Genomic DNA, 24,033 nt, shown 5'->3' on the forward strand with positions numbered 1-24,033 from the left:
AATCGACGAGTTTCGATACTCCTATGAAATCATTGCAAGCTTTTAAGTTCCTGATTCTCCTGAAAAGATGAGCAATTTGGTCTTATTGTTATTTAATGAAATCTAAATCATTCTAGATTCCAGATCATTTGCTGAACTCTGAATATCGTCAGAAGGAACTACATTTTCATCTTTTCATTACATTCGTATACATTTTTTTGAAAGCCCTGCCATTCCATCCTCCATCTTGTATGTACATTCTGACTCAAAAATTTCTTTAGTTGAAAGTCAAGTCGAAGGTATGTCTTCGAGAAATTTACGTTCTGCGTTTTAAATTTCAGTTTTGTACTGTGAATTTCTGTTTTAATGTATATTCGTTTTTTAAAGGGAAGTTATTTTAACCAATATTCTTTTGTTAATTATTGTTTGCCTTGTTACAATGAGTTAAATACATAATACAAGTTTCTTCATACAATGGAATACCTAAGTATTGCTACATTGTTGAACCTAGGAAAGAAAGGAAACTTGTAGAATTTTTTTAAATCTTATGGAGTAGTTATTTACATTGTAATAATTAAAGGAAAATGTATGGCATAACCAACGGATAGGTAAATAAATAATTATTATAGAATAAATAAATGAACTACTAGCTTTTCAAAGATTCTATGACTTTTTCTTCTTTCTCAAATTCGAGGATGTAAAGGTCTCTATCCCATTATGAGAAAATTAGTGTTTCAAATGTGCCTTGCTCTTATAAGGCAAGAGGTTAATTTTCTTGACCTTTGTGTATCTTTTTCCCTTATAATACAGTTTGATATTGACTTTCTTAAACTTTAACACACGATTATAACATCTCAATTTTAATTTAAAATGAACTATAATTGTTTTTTGCTCGGACTGGCCATAAATAGTATTTGTATTTTAATATTTAAAAAACACTGATTGTCGATCTGCCGTTTATCTTCGAAATGAGACATTTCAGTATAATACACAAGAATATGAAGGATTACACAGCTAATGCAGATAAGGAATTTTAAATCAGGCAATTGCAAAATGAGCGCATATTCCTTAAAGTTGGTAGCACCCTCGCGAGGAATTCAATTCCTATTGTTTCCTGAATAATTTCCTCTACTTTTCAATTGTGCTTGGTACCATTAACTCTGTTAAAAATACTGAGATGTCACATTTTATGTACCTTCCCTCCGTGTACAGCAAAGGGAATGTGTGATTGGAGCGACTCATCGCGTCAAAGGTACAGTATATTTTCACTTAGTCACTTTTCCGCTTTAAATCGTCACTAAAACATTAGCGTTATTAATCTCGAAAAATATGACTCTCTGAAAGCATATTTATAAGCGATATTCCTCAGCGGCAGTATCTGTTATGAATTATTAATATCACCGTTGACACATTCCTGTTAGGAGCCATGGAACGCTTGCAAATGGTGGCGAACTACATGAGATACCGAGGTTTGTAAATCCATTGGAAAATTAGCATTCACCGAGATTGGTCTCGCCTTGCTCATCTTAAATTCTGATACACGATATCAGATTTCGCGAGCAAACAATCTACAGTTCGGCGAAACTGTTTTCGGTTTAAGTAATGAAATAGTACGCAATAGAATTTGATTCAGAGCTTAACTACGTTAAATAATTAAAGTAATATAGTAGATTAATTCGAAAATGAATTGAATAGATTGCTATTTAACCTGAGAAAATTGTTTTCGTACAACAAACTTTGGCTAATTTTGAAGCTTGCTTTAGACTCTTAGAATATTTCTACAAGTAGATTATAAAGATATAATTAAAACTAGTTTAAACATTTGACATTAAAAATTTGTCTCAGTGTCACAAATTAAACCTTAATATAAAATAAAATTCAAGACTTATATAAATTTTTGCTAAAATTAATAATTCAGATGCTAAAAGCGCAGTCATACATATTATTAAAAATAAATTACTTTACGTTACATTCATATTTTTGTATTAAATATACATATCTACATTTCATATTAAATATTGTTCGTATTGCATTTCTTATTCTTTTATGTACTTTTAAGCTTTAGCAGCATCTATTGTTAGGTCACTGACGTGTAAAATCTAACAGAGTAACGTTTACACTGTTGGCAAAGTTTGCAATGCCTCGTTAACCCCTTGCCTTACAACAATGGATCACATTCGTGACACCAATTATGTTCCATATAATGGAGTAGGCATTGTTACGTTGTTGAACTGGAGAAGAAGTAAAAATCGTAGAATCTTTAAAAACCTAATGATTCATAATAATAAATTACGAAATATCGTAATAATTGTTTACTTATCAATTTATTTTTCTTTTCCTTGAATCAACTCTGATTTGTGCAGTTAAAAAAAAATTGTATGCAAAGGGTATAAGTTATAATATATTTATTTAACGAAATAATTCTATTGACCTTGTATCACGAAGTAGTTTCAAATTTCTAATTGCTATAAATGTTTGCGTATTAATTTTCGGTTGTGAGTGTACAAGAAAATAGTTCGTTTACTGTACTGATATCGATCGTGCTTGATCAGCATCAGTACTTTGTCTAATACTATTAACATTACTGGTTTTACGTTGGCTCCACAACAATAAACTTTAGAATTTCATGCGTTATTATGTCCTGGAAACGATTCTGTGCGATTGAAATTCGATCCAGACGAGTCACGATCGTCAACTATGGTCGCGAAGAACAGAGGGCAAGGAATCCAACTGGGTAATCACAAACAGTCTGGAATTGTTTCCTTATATTGAGAATGATATTGCTCGGGAACTAATTTCGATAGGGTTTCTGGAAGCATTTCCGATCGACCTCATTAATAATTCCAGCTTAGTTTTCATTCTCAGCGAGCGTTGAACAGTCTCCATTAGCATAGTCATAATTGTTCCGCGATAACCGATATTGTCAAGAGTTCGGTAATGATTACTAATCGTTATATTCGAATAGTAAAATTGGGTATTCTGACAGGTTTTAGTCATTTTAAATTTAATTTTAATTAATTAATTAAAAATTTAATTTTAAATTTATTCATCTTCTGGAATTCTTCGACCCAAGAATTGAAGTATAACCAATGATTTCATGAGAAACATTTATCAAAGAGCATGAAGAGAGGCAGAAATGGAGAATTTGATTGAAAAAACGTATAAATAGAAATTATACCTAACTCCATCTAGTAAAGAATATATTTATTGATTAGATTTCCTATACCTTTGTTAATGTATGTTAATACTCAAAATAGACTGATACTAATAGAAGACGTACCTATGTTTTTTGAGAAAAGCATACTTGTTAGTTTAGATAGCAGATAAAAGGCAAAACATTTCTAAACATTTTTAAATAAGTTAAAAGTAAAGGTCAATAATATAACAACAATTTCAAGAAATAGAACTTGTATGGAGAAAATATTACAAGCAAAATGGTTTTGAGATGTGTAGAAGTCCATCCTGTCAATTAAGAATTATTGAAAGATAGGTTTATACCTAGAAAAGATACTTTTGTATTTCAGTTCTAAATTTAAACTAACTGACCAGTATTATTTTCCAGTTCGTAATTCGATACTCTCTCTATACAGTAAACTTTAAACTACCTTAAACCAAGTAGTGTTGTTCACATAGTTATGATGTTAGTGATCAACTTAACTTAGGTATTAAGTTTGGTATTAGATACCAAATTTGGTCGAGAATTCAGTCAACCTCAGACCAAGTTTCACGTTTCGGTCTGATCTTAGAACTCGGATCTTTAGCGTGGATTAAGTCTCAGACCAAGACAAGAGTCTGAGGTTCTTGGTAAACGAGCCAATATCCAAACTGCACTTCGCTTTAATTATCGAAGGAAATTCTAATGGGCGATTCTAAATGGGAACTCCGATTTTCACCTTCACTGATAGTTTGCGATTGTTGTTTCCAGACTAAGCCACTTTCAAATTTGTTGGAAACCAATTCCTACTTTAATTAAACAAAAGTGCTCATTATTTAATATTGCATTGCAACTAAGTACTTAAAATATCGTATTATAAAGAGTTCTTCATTTAAATTTCCATTCGAAATACTTCTGCTTTAAGATCGAATTTAACTTATTGATATATCGAATGTATTTATAAGAACTATTTGCTACTAAAGTTTCATCGAAATCGATTATTACCACTTTGGAGTGTCCTTTCGTTAGTCTCTTTGAATATATTGCCATTAGTGAATATTGTTGACATTTAGAATTAAGCTCGATGCACAAGAGCGATATTTTGATGCACGATTTCGCTGCGATCATATGTCTCTCTTCGTTGTTTCTAATTGAGAAAATAAACGAAAACATATCATTGCAACGAAACCGTGCATCAAAATATCGCTCGTGTGCAGTGGCCTCTAACAGATACGAAACACACGTTGAAAATTTTATCAGCTAGTAAATAACTTGTAAAGAATTTAAATTTACGCAATGGTTTCCACATTTGCCCCATTTATATCCATTAAAGAAAATGTGAGACGAAATTGATCTTAAAATGCGAGAGAAGTGCTCTAATTAAAACAGCTCTAGACTTATTTACAGGATGCTTGGTAGGAGATCCAAGAAGTACCTAACGTTAAAAAAGTTAATTTTAGATTACCTCGAATTTTCGTTCTTTTGCGAGTAAGATTTTTAGCACATACTTAACGCGGATTAGCTCTTCCAGAACAGCAACATGCATTACTGACAATCTATTCAGAGAAAGTTTTATAATATTACAATGAAGCGGAAACGTTTTAGTCAGGTTCCATTAAATGTCCAAATATTTATGAACGATAATATACATATGCACAGAGTGGACGATAATAATGGTCAGAAATTTTTAAGAGGTGACTCTACATGTTGAAAGAAGAGAAGAATTGAGAATGATAAAATTGCATTTAGAGCTTCGGTTCAGAGTTATTAATTGTTGCACAAACATCTAAAATTCGCTTGAAATGTGTTTGACTGGTGACTTATCAGACAGAATGAAATCAGTAAAATAAGTCTAAAATCAGATACAGTTTGCATGCATTTTAGACATTTTCTCAACAATTAATACCTTGGAAACTAATTCTAAAACAGAATTTCGTTATTTTTGTCTTTCGTCTTATTTTAGCATTTACAATCATTCCTTAAAATTTCTTGCACCTATCGTTTAAGAGGCCGTATATCAGTGTGCAATTTGTAACGTTTCGACCTTTGGTTCTAACGTAGCAGCGTGCCAAATAAAACGAGGGAATTGGCGATAAAGTTCAGTAACGTTGGATGTTATTCTGCTCAAAGTACAGATGCAGCCAACACATTCGTTCTCAGACGTTATCAAACGGTTCCTATCGATGGAGAGTAACGATATGGCAATGGTGGAAGCGAAGGTATGCTTTTCTCGTCACTTCGTTATTTCTCCACGGTTCCAGGGCGACCGAATTGGCGGATCGCCAAGGAGAGGAAAGAACTCTGTCGTCTTTCGCAAAAATTCCACGGTTCGGAGGTCATTTCCTCGAGCTATGAGAGAATCTGTAAACTTACTTTTCGTTATGCCTTTTTCTCGCTATTCCCGCAAATCTCCTCTCGAATTTGAGGATTTCAAACCGCTGAGCCGGGTAAATGTAACCTGGAACTCTGTAGTGTTCTTTTGCTCTAGTATTCTAGCGAGACCGCGTCGTTACTTTAAAACGTAATTGGTGGTATTAATATGCGGATCTCGGCCGATATCTGGAATCATAGGGGCTGAGTAATGAGTTCGAGTATTGTGCTACGTGAGTGACTCTCAATTAAAAGAGGCCTTTGACAGGGGTTGATCCCAGGGTGACGGATTAAAAAGTGGGGCAACTTTTAGAAACTTTTTTGAGGACAAGTACGGAATGCCAACAAAGTTTTGTGTAAAACCTGAAAGCGCATGTATTAAACGATAAATCTACCAAACTTTAATAAAGTTTGGATCTCGTAAAAGTTATAATTAATTTCATGGAACGTTTCAGAAAAGTTTAATCTGTAGGTAGAAAAATGTTTGAATACTCTGTCGTCTGGAATAAAAAACCAGAGAAGTTGTACAATGTTTTCGGGTCTCGATAACTGTTTATAAATGAAAGTAGGTTCTGAAAGGCCTTTTGAAACGAAGATATTATATTATACAAGGTGTCACAGAAATAGGTGACCAAATTTTATCATCGTATTATATTCTTTCCGAGGATAAAGGTCATACAAACATTGTTCCAAAAACTCTTCTCATTCGCAATGCTGCATGTGACGGAATTCGAAATATACTAGAACTTTTGAACACCTTCGACAATTTCTGAAATGTCGATGCCAAGCGTGTAATCTTGAAAAGGAAGAATTTTCAGACCTATGTTTACATGATTTTTTTTTATCCTTAAGAAGAGTAGAATATGATGCCAAAATTTGATTCCCTACTTCTGGAACATCCTGTATATGTGTACACGTAATCACACTACAATGATAGAAATTAAAAAAGTCATTCTTTTTCGATGAAGCGACGAATCAATGAAATAACTTTCTACAAACTACTGTCTGTAAGACATTTTCGACACGTTTCACACAGCAGGTTCTGAAGTTTTCACGAATTGAAATCTTCTAGTATACAAAATTAACTCAATTGTAATTTAGCCAATATTTTCCAATAACATTAAGTACATTTGCATTAAAGTCTTCGTAGTTTTTAAATAAACGTAAATCTTAATAGCACTGTGAACTCATTGTTAAAACAAGGATTTGAATAATTGCCTCAGTTTTTAGCCCAACATCTAAATGTAACTCCTCAATTCTTGGGATGTCCATTGCAACATTGCTCTAAACCATTCTGATGCTTTTCATAATATAAAGAAGCTTTCAAAGAAGTTTTCTTAAAGAAGCAAAATACTTACTTTAAATAATATAATAATTATTAGTATCCTTTTATCTTAAATCCTTATAACCTTTAATTTTAAACAAGCATTTTTGTAAAGTAGTTTAGTTCTGTGACTAGGCTCCTGTAGCTAACATCAAAAGCAATTTGGTGACTGTCAGTGTCTTAACGAGTGGAAAGACATGAAAAGAAAAAGGAACGTTTTTCGTCATCTTGTCTTACCTTCTTCATTGTCGTCGTCTTGCAGCAGCCATATTTCTTCTTCGTCAAAATGAACGTCTCCACCGCGATCTTTACCTGGAAAGAAGGCGTGCGCCAGGATCTGGCCCCTGCCATCGAAAGGATATCCATCACCATGATAACCACTGAAACACAAGAGAAATATGAGTGGCCCAATTAAAAGTTGAACTGTTATAATTAATGGCTATATTCTGTAACTAACTATACATATAAAGTGGAAACTATTAAATTAAGTTTAAACTGTTTGTGTACAATAATTGGAGAATAGGTGTAGGAATTTCGAGCTGGATAAATCTTGAAGTAGCTGTAGTAAAAATAGTAATAATGAAATATACATATGTTCATAGAGTTGACTATGTAAAATGGAAGAATAGAAAAGAAAGTTCTCAATCATTTTCTAAAGAATTTTCAAGCGTCAGTTACATTTTTTACAATAACTTTTTTCTATATATTATAAAAACATATATCTGTATAAATATTCACAGTCTTTTTGTGGCTTTCTGGTGACTAGCTATCAGCGTGGAATAGATTTTTGAAATCACTCAATGAAAAAAAAATTCACCTTTTTCCTGAAAACTGGACTAAAATTTAAAGAAAACACAATTAATTGATTCCAAATAATTTCCAGTTTTGATAGATGTAACATGAAACAGGTTCTTTCTTGTAACATGCACATATTACTATTAATTCAGCTTTTAATCTTCCTTATGACTAGCACTGTGCATCTGCATAAAAACTTTTTAGAAAATACGAGTGCACTTGGGAAAACGTTGCGTTGTTAATCCCATAAAACAGTAAACCCCTAGTGAAAGTTTTAATTTTTGGATGATATCTCGGTGTTTGAAGCCGTCTATAATTAAGCTGCTCAAACGTTCGTAGAACCTCCGTGAACAAAACAGTCATTCACTTCTTTAGGTCAGATCCCGCCCTCCTCGTTCGTCAAACAGACACCTGTGCAAATGAACTTTCGTGCCAGACGTTTGAAAGTAGCGGTGGTTTCATTTGGGAACAGGACACACCCACGGCGTCTATACATGTACGTACGTGTTCCCGTGTTAACAACTCTACACCAGCGTGCTGTTTATTCAGACGTTACGACAGCTACAAAGTTCTCGCGGCATTTTCGCTCCGCGATGTGCAATCCATCCCCACGATTCTGGTACTCCGTTTAATTCGACCTTTCCCTACTTTGGAAAGAGACCAGCTGCCCTGGTCACCGTAATTAAATTCCACTCGCGAGCAGCCGTCAATTATCTAGACAGCTAATATGCCATTGATAACCGCGGCATTCGGGTGACTAATCGTGTGAGAGGATCCAGTTTGCCGAGCTTTCCCCTTCTTCTAACTTTTGCACAATTGTTAAAGCGTGATGGTTGCTCTGTTTGTGAGTTAAGACAGTTGGGTAACACACAAACAATTGGTTGTATGTAAAGTTGTATGTAATAAAATTATTGCAGTAAAGGAATAATAATTTTATTTAGTATTTCTCGGAATAATTTTTGGAGATGTATGTAATACTATGTATGTATTTTCACAATGATTAAATGTAAACTAATTAATACACAGTCTGCTTAATAAATCTGTATTTGTGTTCACTTCGATTTATGGCACTGGACTTAGTTAGCCTTTACTGCACTATTCGAAAACATTTCTTTCCTCGAGGGCTACTTTTTGTTCTTTGCTACATTTTAAATCAATGTCCATAGATTATTAAGGATATTTCTTCAAATAAGACTATACTTTCTAATGAAACGGATATTCTATTATTGATTTATAATGTGATTTTATGAATTTGGATCATTACCTAAATTCATGTCATAGAGTATTTTCTACGCAGCACAATATGATATTTCAGCAAGTGGACATAATTGAATATGTCCATGATATGTAGTAAAATAAAACGAAAATCGAGAATAAAAATATTGCATTTAAAGCCTTACTTTTAAATTATTACTTGTTACATATAAGTATACCTGAAATACGCCTGACTTGAACCTGAAAAGTGCCTGATATGGGGATTTATTCTACTGCTGACATGCATTAGCCACGTAAAACGCAGTAGTATAAGTCCACGTAATGTCAGACACATTTTAAGCACATTTAAGGGATATTTTCAGCAATTAATAACTTTACAATTAAGCTTTCAATGCAATTTATCCTTTTCGATTTTCAGCTAATTGTTGTATATAGAATATCCTTTTCCATTGTCTGATACCAGTTGTCAATAATCCTGTATAAATATAAATTTTTCCTGGGACTTATGTACTTTTTTTAGAAACTAACACAACAAACTGTTTGAAGTGTCGCAACTCATTCGAAAATTGTTATTCTTATTGATTGCATAAGTCATTCCAAAGATCACTCTAAATCGCTGCAAATTGTTACTACTTTTAATAAACTTATTTGATATTTTTCACATTTGTACAGACAATACTGACATAATGAATGAAAATAGTAAATAGTAGCGAATGTAATTTATCCACTTTTAGTGTAATCTGCAATCTATGTCACAGTTTATACAAACAAAATGCATTAATTAAACATATACATTCTCAACGAGATGATTAACTGTCTATAAGCTAGTTGTTCCTTCGACATACCTAAATTGAATAAACCGACATTTCTAATTTTCAACAGTAATTTAAAAATATCTCGGTGTTGTTAATTAGGGATCATGTTCACACACTGTCAGATAGAAACAATTAATCTACAAATCACTGTTATAGAAAATATATAAAGAACGACCACGAACGTTTAAAATGAATCCAGCTGTAATCGCTTTATTCTGCGTCATCATACCGTAATCCATTACCAGCTAATACATCGCACATGATTTTCTCATTAAAGCTAATTATGCTCCAACAACACCAATATTTTCACGATAAACCAACCCTCATTTAGGTCTAGTTCCCTTGTCAGAGTTTCGAGCTGTGTGCGTCACTTGAACTCCACTGAGAACTGGATTCACCGAATTTCCGCGCTCTCTTTTCCCGATTCAACGTGGTTGTTCCAACTCGGACCAAATTTCGAACATTCTCGAAAAAATAAAAAGCCAGAGGAGAATAATACGCGAACGATTAAATGCAGAGGGGAGGAGAACGACGAAAGCAGATAAAGAGAAAATCAATAGCACGATTTATGGCGCAGCTTGTTACTGGGAAATTTACCACAACGACGCAGTTGGAAACGAGAGTATGGTCAAACGGGACGCCTGTATAATGTCCACTGTTTGCGCGAATTACTCGGTAGACGTGAAAAGTTGCGGAATCATCCACAGTTTCGCGCCATTCGTTCGCGAACACGTTCAAAAGAGAAAATATGCATCACGAGCGTTTCCCAAGGCTCAAATGCGTTTTCTATGGGGAAAAAAACGCAACTGAATGGGAGTAGAGGAATTCCGACAAGTTTGCGAAATTGCAATCGGAATGTGAAAGGCTGCTCCAACAAAAGAAATTCACAACGTTGCTATAAAATACGTCTCTATTTCCCACTTTTACCTTCAATTTAGTTAAAAGTTAAGAATTCAGAATTTTAACAGATTTTTCAGATTTGCTACCTCATGGGAAATTCATGAAGTAGAAAGTAGAATTACTAAAAAGTATTAGTGTAAAACCTGTGGAAAAATGGAATTTTGGCACACTATTCTATAATTTATGAAATAATAACTTTGATATTAATATATCAGTGAACATTATATTATCTATTATATTTTCAACCGTAGCTAATTTTTTGTTTTATCGTCTGTGTAATTTATTATTTGTTGTAAACGGGTAACTGCTCCATTGTTTATAGTTTTGTCACTAGTGAAATATAATATGCCCTATAAAATATATTCTATATACGAGATATATGAAACTATAATACATTGCAGGTATAATTGCAGAACATTTTTTTCTATGTATCAGTTTTCCCTATAAGTAACTTTCTAGTTTTTATTCAATTTGAATTTCATTATTTTCTCTACTAAAAACCAAGTATAATCATAAACTGTAAGTACATAGGCTTTATTATGTACTACATCTTTTTTGTAGAGCATAACTCAGTTCATGCTTGCAGTAAACCTTGTATGCAATTTCGTTACGTCATAGTGATGTTGCATATACCGTGTATGGCAATTTCGTCAATTGCATAGATTTACTACTGTTGCTGCAATCTTGTTAAATATCACTCGTTTAGGTATTACCTAAATAGTACCTTGTTTAGGTATTCCTTTATTCCTAGCATTGGATAAGACTTAAAACTATAGGTATGAAATATTTGAAAAATTCATTAGAGGAATATTTCGAGAAATTCTGGAACTGGTTCCCATTATGTGTATGTACGCATGTGTACTGGGTGCTAAATACGTGCCAAGATCGTTCTGACGAAGATAATTGAATTAGGGAACGCAGTCATTGCACTATTGACTCAATTATAAAAACATTTATCACGTAAAATTTCAATTATCTCCAAGATAGACAGGAATTCATGCTGGGTAAAAACACCTGTATTATTATTGTACATTACTATTCCATATTTAACTGAGCGTACAGTGATTAACATACGATACGGCTGATTAATATGTACATATTTAAGTAGATACAGGTTATTACGATCAATTTGCCTATTAAGCAAATGACTACTCAACGTTCCAAAGATTAAAGATCAAAAGGATACAGTAGAAATGTCCAATGGCCGTTTCCTTAATAAGGATTACCTAATAATGGTAATTCTTTCTAACAGCTAAACAGGTACTTGATACGTATAACGTAGAGGTTTAAATTACACATTGACATAAATCTTTTCATTTTCTACTAAACTCAGGTGTACATAAATCTATGACCTATTTTCTTTACTTGAACATAGAAATGAAGGTACAATAGATGATAAAATTATTATGAACAGAGAGAAAGACTTTATCTTTTTAGCGGGATTATGATTCCAATAATAGTGTAATATATATATCCTTTTTCTATTCTTGACATATAGTTACATTCTTTAACTTTATTATGATACGTTTGCAGCAGTGGTTTGTTTAATCAGTATTACATTTTTTGCAAACATTAACTTTTCTGAAACCCATAGATACAGGGTGAGTCAATTAAAATAGGTCCATTTAATAAATCGTTTGCTGTCGATAGAACGAAATTTATAAAAACCAACTTCTTTGGTTTCAAAGAGGACATACTCTTGAGTCAATCATTTTTTTATAAATGGAGTTATAGAGGAGATATGAAAATTAACTTTCCTTATGTAAACAGAAACATATATTTTTAGACACATAAATCGATACAGTTCGTCACTTTCGGCAAAAAAGAACTAAACCAATCATGTTGAAAAATAATTAATTTTATTACTCTGTCCTATTTTGTACAAGAAAATATTACTTATTATTAGAAAAAACCGAGGTTCAGGTAGATGTACAAATTATCAATTTGTCATTTTTAAATAAAAATATCTCCTACACTACAGATTTTTTGATATAATAAGTGACTTTTAGTACTTTCTGGAGAAAGTGACATGTCAGATCGATTGATGCAACTCAAAATGCGCGATTTTTATTTGAAAAACAATGTTGAGCTTCATATCTTTTCTACACATTCACCTATAAAAAATGATTGACAAACCAGTCCCTGTTGAAAACGACCAAGTTTTTTACAAACTTGTTTTCTACCATCAACAGTAAACAGTTATTCAAATGATCTGTTTTAGTTGCCTCATCCTGTATATGAAGCAGCTCGTAATTTCGTTATTTTCAATCTTCCAATACGAAAATATTAAGAAACAACTTGGATCATGCATATCTGCATCATTATGCACTTTAGTGCTTTAGCATTATGTATCAAATGTACAACCAGATCCTAATAGTAAGAGTTATGCGCCCACAACAGGCCTAACAATTTCATTTCAAAATAACGAAAGCAATACCCACCGATGGAAGTACACCAGAATGTCCGCTCGGTTGCTGTTAACCTCGTGAAAGGTGAGCCTCGAGTTCCTTGCCCACAGGTCGAGAGCTTTGCTCAGCTCTAGGCGAACGCCGCCTGTGTCGAGGCCGCTCGGCTGCTCGGTTCTCAAGCTGCAACAGAAAGGAAGAGATATCATTAGGGATTCCACTGAAAATCAATTTTTCGACGAGCAACGACGCTTTCGCTCCTTTGAGTGCTTCGACTGGGTAACCAGCAGAGAGGGCGAATCGAAAGGCAAATATTTCCGGCGGGAGACACTGAAAGGAAAACGATTCGAACGATGGACGAAGGGCGCGAGTGCCTGTAGGAAATTAGGTAAATTATTTCCGAGTGGAGAGGAAAATAATAAAGGAAATGTTGTCGCGCGTTGGAAGACGGAAATTCCGTGGAATTGCTGAAATTATGTTCCCGTGGAAAATAAGGAAGCGGCGAGCAATGCGTTTTCCGATAAGCTCTAAAAGGAGTCGATATTACTGTTCCAGTTAAATTTTTCGAATTACTTCCTTTCTTATTTTAGAACTTGTTGGAAGTACTTTTGTACAAATTTTCGTTAATTAAAATTTTTCTTGGAATCATTTTTGAATTCTAAATTTTTATTTTTTCGTCTGAAGGTAATACGTATCTCTCTCCAATAATCATTAAATACGATATCGTTCATTTTAATATTGCATACTGTCATTTAAATGTGTATTAAATGAGGTAAGGTTTTTATTATTTCCTAAGAAGAAAATAATTTCAAAGATCTGGTCTATAACATACAGATAGGATGACACGTATGTAGAAGAAATATACCTAATTCTAAAAGATTTTAAAAATGTTCACTTTTTAACTTTTTTTAATCGATTGCATTTTTATGAACAATTGTAATGAATATTCGTTTTCAGCGACGGGAGAAAGAATAATAATTTATAAAGTTTGAGAACTTTGAGAACTTGTTCTCGTAATGAAATCAACGATAAAGGTGTCTTATTTACGTATGTATAATCTCCGCAAACTGTATTATGTTGTAATTTATTTTAATTAATATTTACTTGAAACGTGTATTATATACATATACATGAATTTGTTTTATTAATTTTACTAATTTAGGAGAACTAGAGTTTCACGTCTAAGATATGGTCTAGAATATGGCAGAAATAAAGTCAATGATGCAAATATTTTTCTTCACAAATTTTTTGTGTCTTCCAACATAGAAAAGATAAATAGTTCATTGGAACTTTATTAAAAACATACAAAATAATTTAATATTAATATCAGTATTGAAAAGAAAAAGAAAGACCAAAAGTTAAATAGTACTCTTAAAAGTATTGTAATTATTGCTTTTTATATCCATATTATTTTGTTTGTACAATTCTTGCAGATAAAAATTTAGATTTAGAAGCTTGATGAAACTAAGAATTAGCAAATAGAAGCTAATTAAAGTAATAGTTTTTTCGTGAACAATTGGCTGCTTAAAAGCACTGTGCAACGTTTATAAATTAATTGGCAGTACTATTGACACATGTAAATTGTAACAGTACATCTGCATCTCGGCACGGAAAACAAACATAGCTATACAATTGACTCGTTTTATTCAATACCGAACAGAGCACATATTTGCAGAGGCCACTCCAGACACATTAAAAAGCCTGCTAATTGCACACTGCATTTTTCAACAGGCTGAGTACATGCGTCGCGTGTATTTACGGCTATTTTTCTGACTGATACGACGTCCGTGAAAAAGTGCCTTTCATGTCGCGTTTCGCGTGACATACTGATAATTCAAGTAATGGTCGAGAACGTTATAGACTTTCGACAATTTTTTTAATGACTTTCATAATTATATTATCAAAATTAAATATACACACGCGATTCAATGTTAGGATATCTTTTTTTTGTATTGGTTTTAATTAGATAACAATAAACAGTTATATTAAATTAATTTATTGTTGTGAAATAAGAGCTGTAGTAATTATTGAAAATATTAGATTTGAGTAAAAAGTATTGTGCCACAGATCATAATTTTAATGAGAATTAACAAGTGATTTCAAAATTTTGTCTGGAATTGTATGCATTACGAATGTAAATGAATTAACGAGTAATAAAGGGATGATGCAATGCAATACAACATAAGAGTTCTTCAGGAAGCATTTAATAAACACATAACAAAAACTCTAAACATAAACAAGCCTCGTAATATTTTGTTATATAACAAATGTAATATCTCTTACTTTATAATAGTAATTATAAATTTCTAAATATAAAAAGTAATACTTATAATTAAATATAATTATAAAAACTTATAATTACGAAAGAAATCTAATACAGTCTAAAAATTAAACTAAAAATTAAACTCTCCAATGTTCTTCTTTAAAACCCTACGTAAAAATATGTTTGGTATTGATATGTCATTATAATACAACAGAGATTACAACTTATGTGGAATCAGCAGTAACTTGAAAATTATGGCTTTTCCAAAAACTATAGATATTATATTTTTTTTTTAAATTGAACAGCTTTATTAAAATAGGTAAACGTCACATTAGAGTAAAAAAGTATCCAACGAACCTTCTAAGATTACGATCAATAAAAATTGATTACCAATGTCAGACACTATGTCACCATTTCCTTCATAGCTATTCTTTTCAACGACGTTGAATAAAAAATCGTTTGAAACAATCCATTAAAAAGACTAGGTCAAGATCCAAGGAAACGCGCAACGTACTGATTAGTCCTCATTCCAGGCACAAATTAAGCCCAGGTCCTTATTAGGAAATCACCCAGATTCGTATCCGCTGCATCTTTTTCGACTGCACAATAAGAGTAGTACCAGAGCACAATAAACGTGCAACGTCATTGCTAATTAAAACCCATCAGAATGGCTTCATTAAAGCCTAATTAGAAGAAATTAGCGGAAGGAGTTAGAGAAAAGAGAAATAACAAGAGAGAGGACAAGAAAGAATCTATTGAAGTGAAAAGATTTCGCGTTCACCAAAGTAAACTAGCTTCACTCGCTTTCCTTGTCTAAACGTTCGTGAATTTCGAAAGGTCGTGTTGTCGCTTTTTCTACGTACCAGGATCAAGCTGAAAGACTAAAAAGAGTGACGCGGAGGGCCGCAGGCTATGCGGATACACGGGTGTTATGCGGCTCTGCGGCTCTTGCAGTCACGCAGGGAAACAGTTGCCTATGCCATCTTTCTCTATCTCCATACGCACTGTTCATGAGGACAAACGTAACAGCGTGCTTAGGACACGCTCGAATGGTGCGTAAAGGAATACTTTGTGAGTGCACATAGCCAAATAAATTCAATGCTAGCGAAAGGACCAAAGGAGTTTAGTACTTTCAAATACTTGTTTGTTCCATTGATTGAACTTTCCGAGTGGGGGTACTATTTCTCAATAAAAATTTGTTTAGAGTTAGATTTGAAGGGAGGGAAGGAATATAAGATAGGATAGGGATAGACGTATGAAATACCAGGATTTTGATCGTTGCATTAAGGTGTTTAACAATGTTTGAAGATTAGTTGTTATGAAGATTATAAGACTCTCCCAAAATAGTCGTTCGTATTTGTTGAAATTATTTTGTTCAGTGGATACGAAATTATATTAATGCTGCTTTGGAAAAGCTACATGTGCATATTAACATTGGAATTTAATGGTTTTCAAATAAACAAAAAAATTACGCTATTTCAAAATAATTGTATCAGTATTGGAACATCAGTGAGGACTTTCAGTACATTGCGTTTTTGAATATAATATAATGAAAGAAGCTAAAGTGCTGAATTGTTTGCTCATAAAAGACGAAATACTTGATATTAATAATTCTGTATAACGTCAACTAGGACTAAACGATGTAGCGTGCATATTTTATGAATGCAAATTGTTGGAGGACTCTAAGGATGAACTGTGAATGCAGTTGCTTGCTTTGCCAATTGTAATCCCTTAATGGTTGTGCAGGTCGAAAGAGGGTTTACAGAAATGTAGATAGATATACATATGTATGATATTATTGTAAAATTAATAAGTAAATACTGTTACCTTTGAAACTTATTAACATTAAAATCTTTTAATACTTGTTGACATTTTAATATAATTTTACAACTTATTTTTTCTAAAATAGTATTTCATGTTACCTCTTCAATTTTATATAACCAGAATTTTAGTTAGAATTTAGTCCTTTTTAGAAATAAGAAAAAATTCAAAAGTTGTATACAGTCTACATCATTTATGTTTATGCAACACATTTTAGACAAAGTTTATCAAAATTATTTCCATCATCTATGAGAGTCACAACAAGCCATCTAACTCTTAATAAAACTATCTACTAGCTATTTTAGAAAAACGTCAAATTCAATCAACTTTTGGACACACTTTATACCTAAATGTCTTTAACAGTAAAAAACTTGGGCAATGAAATCTTAAGATTCCTGATTTATTTGTTTTAGATGTTCACATCTTCAATGTACTGCTCATTTTCTTAATTATGAGTTACTTACAAGCAACGTCTTTTCCTGACGAGTTATTTGTTTTTTTTTTTTTTTTTTATTTTTACAGTAGAAGGAATTTTATCACGGTTCAACTTTAGACAGGCGCTTTTCTCGTCCTGACCCTAATTGAAATAATTAACTTGTCTTTTCATAAATCACAACTTCACACTATCACACAGATTGGTATAAATGAAATTGTAATGAAAAGTAAATGAAAAGTAAATGAAAATAAATGAAAAGTATATATATACAATATATTTTAGAATCAGTAGTACAAGTGGAAACGTGCTCATTTTTCATGGTAAAGAAGGTCGAAAATGTAGAATAGAATTTTTTGTCATTGCGTATCGTTTTCGTGAAAATTGTATTGGAACTGTGATCAAGTACGTGTGTCTCGAAAAAGATTTACACACTTAAAGATATGAGATAAAGAGGGCAAACGCTCTGACCACTGATTCTACTTATTGTAAAGTAGAAACATTCTCCTCAGTCTGAATACGTTCCAAGAAACAAAATTTTTATTGCGACGTATTCACACTCGATCAAAATTCAAGGGTGAATTTATCGAAAACGAAATGGCGAAACAAAAATTTTTATTTTATATTTTCAACTGTTCAGTTTTTATCACAGGTTGTATTTCACAATTCGTCGGTTGTACACAAACTGACCAACGATCGCACAGACGGTTTTTCGATAGATAGACTAATCTAGAACTATGGCACACGTGACGTAGAACTACAGCTTGAGGTGAACTCACATGCATTTTGATGGGCAAACGATGAATAATGGGGAAAAAGAGACGATTTTTACTCCTCTACCACCGTCAGATATCGTAATTTTAGACGTACACTTCGCTCGCAATGTCACTAATCATAACTAATAGCCTTTCTCATGAATGGTGATCCCCTTGGTTTAATACCTCTAGTTTTTCTTCGTTTCGAACTATTTGTCTTCGAAACAAACAATAGGGTCGATCGAATACTCATGAAACCTACAACCTGAGGTATTCTTCTTAATAACTCTGGGGAGTCCATTAATTTTATGCCAAATGTACCTAGTTCCTATTTCGGTTCGATTCTAATTCGCACAATTTTACTTCAACTTTGTAGCATCTCTTGCAGTCATTAATCTGCGAAATATTCTTTTGTGAACATTAATATAAATAAATCATGACTCAGATATTGTTTTAATCCATGGCATGAACAGTTGTATACTAGGAAAGTAAGGACAGTAAATTAAATAGTACTGCTTTTAAGTAATAAACAGGGTCAAGAGGTTCCAATTTAGTTTAAAAACAAATTTCTTGTGCTTAAACAAAATTTGAATTCACAATTTTAGCTTAGCAGCTTAAAAATGAAAAACGCTTAAAACAAATTAAAATACTTTTCGTGAACGAAATCGAATGGAAAAGACTAATACGAATACTAGTGCTAATAATTTATTAATGTTGCTATTATTACTTGAAATATCTGGATGTAAATTATGTTCCTCGAATTATACAATGCTTCGCCAGCAGTGCAGGTCGAGTTAGATTAATGCTGGTATGTATTTGATAACCGTTTACTGCTTTGGATGTGGTAACATCATGGATCATAGATTACCAATTAAATACTTTTGAATGATCAGTTTAATAATTAAAAAGGGCCCGCAGATAATATCAAAAAGTATTGACAATGTTATTGATCGAGTACGGTCTATATTGAAGAAATGAAGATTGAATATTTACGGAATTTCGATATTTTATACGTCAAGCGCTTAGATTGATGTGGATTGACAAAATTATTATCAAATTGAATCAACAATATTATTGTCATTAAAATTGATCGTGTGCAGACCTTTAAAGAGGAACATTGATATTTTGCTTTCATGTTGGAATTCATAAGAATAAAGATGCTGTCAGAGGTCACTCGACATTTGATTTCATCTTTAACTGAATTAAATGCTATCTAAACCTGAGTAAAGAATGGGTAAAAAGCTTTTTGAAGGTCTTCCAAATTTTTTATTTCTTCTTGAACTACAATCATTTTGCTGTTACATTCGCCTAGCCAACGCTAGGTCATTTTTGACCCCGTGTTAGCTGGCGGTGTGGTTCCAGATAGTTGGCTTTTCGAGGGTTAATGATTGTCAAAGAATCTAATGATCTTATTATGGCTTTGGTTAAGTAAGAGAAAAAACAAGTTCCTACGCCTGGGTCTCTTTTTATACCTTATAAAAAAACTGTGTAAACGGAGTTGTTTCAAAATTAATTTACAATTTGCAGCTTGTCGTTTTATTACTTGCAAGTCTATTTTTACACGACTCTATTTAGACGATATAGATTTACCGTGTAAAAAGAGACCTAGGTGTAATTATTGTACGTACATTCAAGCTACAGTATGTAATTTCTTTTCCCAAGAGCACTCGTTTTTCTTGTGTCTCTAATATCATTCTCGTTTCGTATCAGATTTAATAACATTCTCAGTGTCTTACATTATTTTACCAAGCACAGTTTAAAATTTCGTTACATGGAAATAGCGATCGACGTTCCCTGTTACAGCTGTGACTAAAACATTCGATTGGACTTTGATCACGGAACGAAGAAAGAAGGTGAGTAACTGTTCCCTATGGAGCAATTTTCACGACCTTTTTCTTCTCTCAGTAATATTTCAATGATCGTATAAATACGTACTGTTAGTAAAAGTCCCAGCGTCAGACGTATTTTAACAGTTTGAAATTATTAGTAAAGCAAGTGAAATAAGTATTTTTAGAAATTCAAAAATCGTTTCCATTTCGTGGCACAAAGAATTCTAGTACGTGGACACATTTTAACACACAGAAAATGATACAAAATGGGAATGCTACGAGTAAAAATCTTCTGTGATTATTATTTTATACTCAAACTTTCATTTTCGTCAGTGCTATAACACTCTAACTATACGAAATATTTTTTGTATCGTGTCTTCCATTTCCCACGATCCAAGTATAACTGATTTTACGAGACTACTTTCAATCTTGGACGCTGTTTCAAGTGCACAATGCACACTACATAAATGGAGGGATTTATGGCGGAGAGAACTTTGAGTCAGAATAAAAGACAGAACTTCAAGGTCTCTATAATTGAAAAATAAACCCTATGATAGAGAAGCAGTGGCAACAACTAACCGAAAATGTTTTTATTAATAAAGACGTGAACACTATTTTTCAATTAGTAATATGATTCATTTCTACATTTTTCTTAGTAATTAATACCTCCTGCAAAAAATAAGTATTGTTATAAATCAGTGCAATTTATTCTGTTGCCATTATACTCCCACTGATCATTTGCTACAACAATAACATGACTTAAATGTCAGGATTTTTAAAGAAATATTATAGTATAGCCATTTCACACAAAAACCATTTTTTAATACTAATAATTCAAACAGAGGAAATATTTAAATTATGTTGCAGCAAATAAGCGATATACGCTGCAAGGTTTATGTTCTTCAACAATCTAATAGTGTCAGTTTATCTTATAATAATAAACTTAATAATGTACTTCGTCTTATTTTAGAAACTGTCATAGAAAAAGTTATATATCAAAGAAAAAGAAAAATAAATAAATGTGCAGGCTATTTTGCTTTTGTTCTGAATGCATTCTGAAGATACCTTGCATACTATTAGAGTAGAGCAGACATTTATGGAAATGCAATGTTAGATACCTTACATTATCAAAAAAGTTCATGGTTGTGCTAAGATAGAACTGCGATTTTCCAAGAACCATATACCAATAAAAAATTCTTCAAGAATATACATGTGTATAGTACACAATTCGTGTTCAAGATTTTACATGTTAATAATTCGGAAATTAGCGTGTTGTTTTATTTTGCAGTCAGAAAATCATTGTGTATATCATACATATTTATGATACTGCGTATTAGTTAGATACGCCATTAATAATTTATCCTTCGGACACGATCCAAAGTAATACCAAGTCCAAACAAATTCATGCTAATTAGGAAACTAATATGATCTGCGTTGAGAAAATGTGTTTCAATGTTCAACCATGGAATATTCTCAAAGACATTAAAGAATACATTAAAAATGCATTGTCACCTGAGTCTATTATAAAAATACAGGAAATGAGGTAGTTACGTGATATTATCAGGAATTAGTAATATTTTGGAAGATGCATACGATGAATAGTTTTCTTTCATATTTAAATGTTATAATAATATAACGAAGATATAATCAACTACTATGTATGAATATTTCCTATGAAATTTGTTAATAAGAAAATGAGGAAAGCTATAACAATATATGTCGTCTAAAAGAAATAGAATTAGAATAAATAGAAACAATTTTCTTTAACTTCAGTTAATTTCGTTTTTGTGAAATACCTAGTCTTGTCATCTAATGTTGTTTGTGGAAAAACCTGTATAATCACAGTCGGGGACGTCGGAAAATGAAACATATATGCATGCGCAAGAGCTAAAGTAACACTATAAGAAATTGAATCAACTTCGAGGAAACATTACAAAAAGAAACAATTTCAACGTTATGCTATCAGAAGCTACAAACTTTTCCAACTATACTAATATTAAAACTAATGACTAACAGTCCTACTTCTATTACAGCAATGAAGATGAATAACTTTCGATAAAACAGCATGTTAAATCCAAAATATCATTTGGTTTCAGTGTCAGTAATAAATATTTGAATGATGTGTATATACTAAGCTTCAGAAAGTGAGATATTTAAGGTTCGATCACACTATTATCCCATCACATGAAAAGCCATGATTTTCAAATTTTTTACAATTTTTCAGTGGCAATGATTTTCTTAGTATCTCAATTATTTGATCTCTTATAGATGATTAAACTTAATATTTAGGGGTAAAAAACATTGCTTTTTCCTTCAAAACCCTACCATCTCGACAATTATTAAAATTTTCGAAAACCTGTACGTTACATTTTATATAATAGTTTCTAGCTTATGAATCAACAAAAGTGTTTTGTTTCAAACGTCCCAGTTCTTGCCCAGTGAAACGGTCAGCAATCAATGTTCTACCTGTTGAAACTTCGGCAATAGCGAATAACTTCCCTATTTTGTACCATTTTTATTTTTAAAAAATAAAAAAATAAAGTTGAAACTTACATTTATATTTTTTAAGAAAGACTATGCTTCCCTTTAAACAATTACCTATAAGAAAATTCTCAAACCATATTGTTTAACACGTCAGAGCGGTGGTCCCCTTAAATCTATTTTGCTATAACATGAAACAAATTTGCTATATGTAACGTGATTTCACGTAACGTGCAACTAATGTGTTCGCACCCTAGTGCATTCTTCTTCACGTATTCTTGACTTTAAAAGCAACTGATGGTACCCGTTCTGTTCGGAATCCTACGAGACTATTGTCACAAGTGCAGACTATGTATACAAAAGATATAACACACATAACTAAAAGGGAGGGACTATCAAAGTCAAGACTGAGTTCAATGATACTGTCTCTAATAAATAAACTTCACGGAAGAGATAAGGTGACAAAAATGTAATTGAAAGTATTTTCATTAACCTATTCGCTACAGATGTTGATGCTCTATAATTACACGCAAAATCGAAATTATTTATAAGAAGTCAGAAGTGCACATGTTTTTATATCCCAACATCATAAGCTCAGCTTGTCAAACAAGGCGAACGGATTAATGAAAATTAAGTGGTCCTTTTTCTTTTTTTCCTTTTCGAGGACGAGTACGCTAGAATGATGAATAAAAGTGGTAATTTTTGGGACTATAGAAGAAATCATTTTGTAAAGTTGAATTGTGTAAAACATATTAACATACCTGTTAGAATTCTAATTACCAACAGATGTTTAATATGCAGAATGTATAATCGTTTTCTTTACATATACTGAGTATCTGAATCTTGGTCTAACAAACTTTGAGGAGCAACTTTGACAGATCTCATTTATTGTTATTGATCTCAAACAGAATCCTTGTTGTATAGATGTTAAATAAAATTGCACCTCTTAAGACAATTAAGAAAAGTGCCATTATAAATATAATAGTTTCACAATTGTAAAATAATATAAAGAATTTCAAAACTGAAACTTGAATTTATTTATACAGATGAAAGTCCATTGACAAAGTAATTATTACAGTTCATAGTAATTAATTATTTAATAGTATACGTTTTACTTTAAGCATGGCAGAGATCGAGATCTTATTATTTCAATAGTACATAGCATATCAGGAATTACGTAAATACTACAAAGAGCTTGACTGATTAATATTCAACAGGACAGTTTGTATGCAATATCCTATATTTCACGTATAATTAGTATTGTTTACTCTAAATCTCTACAAATCAGCTACTTCTCGAGGTTATTATTGAAAGCAAGAAGAGATAATATTAATGGGCACTAAATTAACCGTAATCATTTCCATGGTAGGAGTATCTTAGTATGTGTATCTAGACTTAGAATTTTTAAAACAGTTCTTACAGATATTTCACAACTAACGATACAAATTACTTTTCACGTCATTCCTGAATCTGCTCCTATTCGTGTCCTTGCTT

General features: G+C 32.2%; 2 protein-coding genes across 3 annotated transcripts in view; one reads left to right on the forward strand and one right to left on the reverse strand.

Annotated features, from left to right (window-relative positions):
- The window catches only part of Mmp2 (Matrix metalloproteinase 2), a 244,653-nt gene that overhangs the window by 23,189 nt on the left and 197,431 nt on the right, over window positions 1-24,033 (reverse strand). For both annotated transcript variants that reach the window (XM_076390052.1, XM_076390051.1), the window contains 2 exons: window positions 12,994-13,140; window positions 7,065-7,207 (listed from right to left, as the gene is read on the reverse strand). In XM_076390052.1, the coding sequence (XP_076246167.1) occupies window positions 7,065-7,207; window positions 12,994-13,140 (290 nt within the window). The remainder of the gene's footprint in view (window positions 1-7,064; window positions 7,208-12,993; window positions 13,141-24,033) is intronic.
- Window positions 16,152-24,033, forward strand: part of LOC143185917 (very long chain fatty acid elongase 1-like) — a 35,121-nt gene continuing 27,239 nt past the window's right edge. Inside the window, exons 1-2 of the mRNA XM_076389246.1 lie at window positions 16,152-16,272; window positions 23,586-23,604. Of these exons, the coding sequence (XP_076245361.1) occupies window positions 16,152-16,272; window positions 23,586-23,604 (140 nt within the window). The remainder of the gene's footprint in view (window positions 16,273-23,585; window positions 23,605-24,033) is intronic.

Source organism: Calliopsis andreniformis, chromosome 12, assembly GCF_051401765.1.
Source record: "Calliopsis andreniformis isolate RMS-2024a chromosome 12, iyCalAndr_principal, whole genome shotgun sequence".
NCBI classification, from domain to species: Eukaryota; Metazoa; Arthropoda; class Insecta; order Hymenoptera; family Andrenidae; genus Calliopsis; species Calliopsis andreniformis.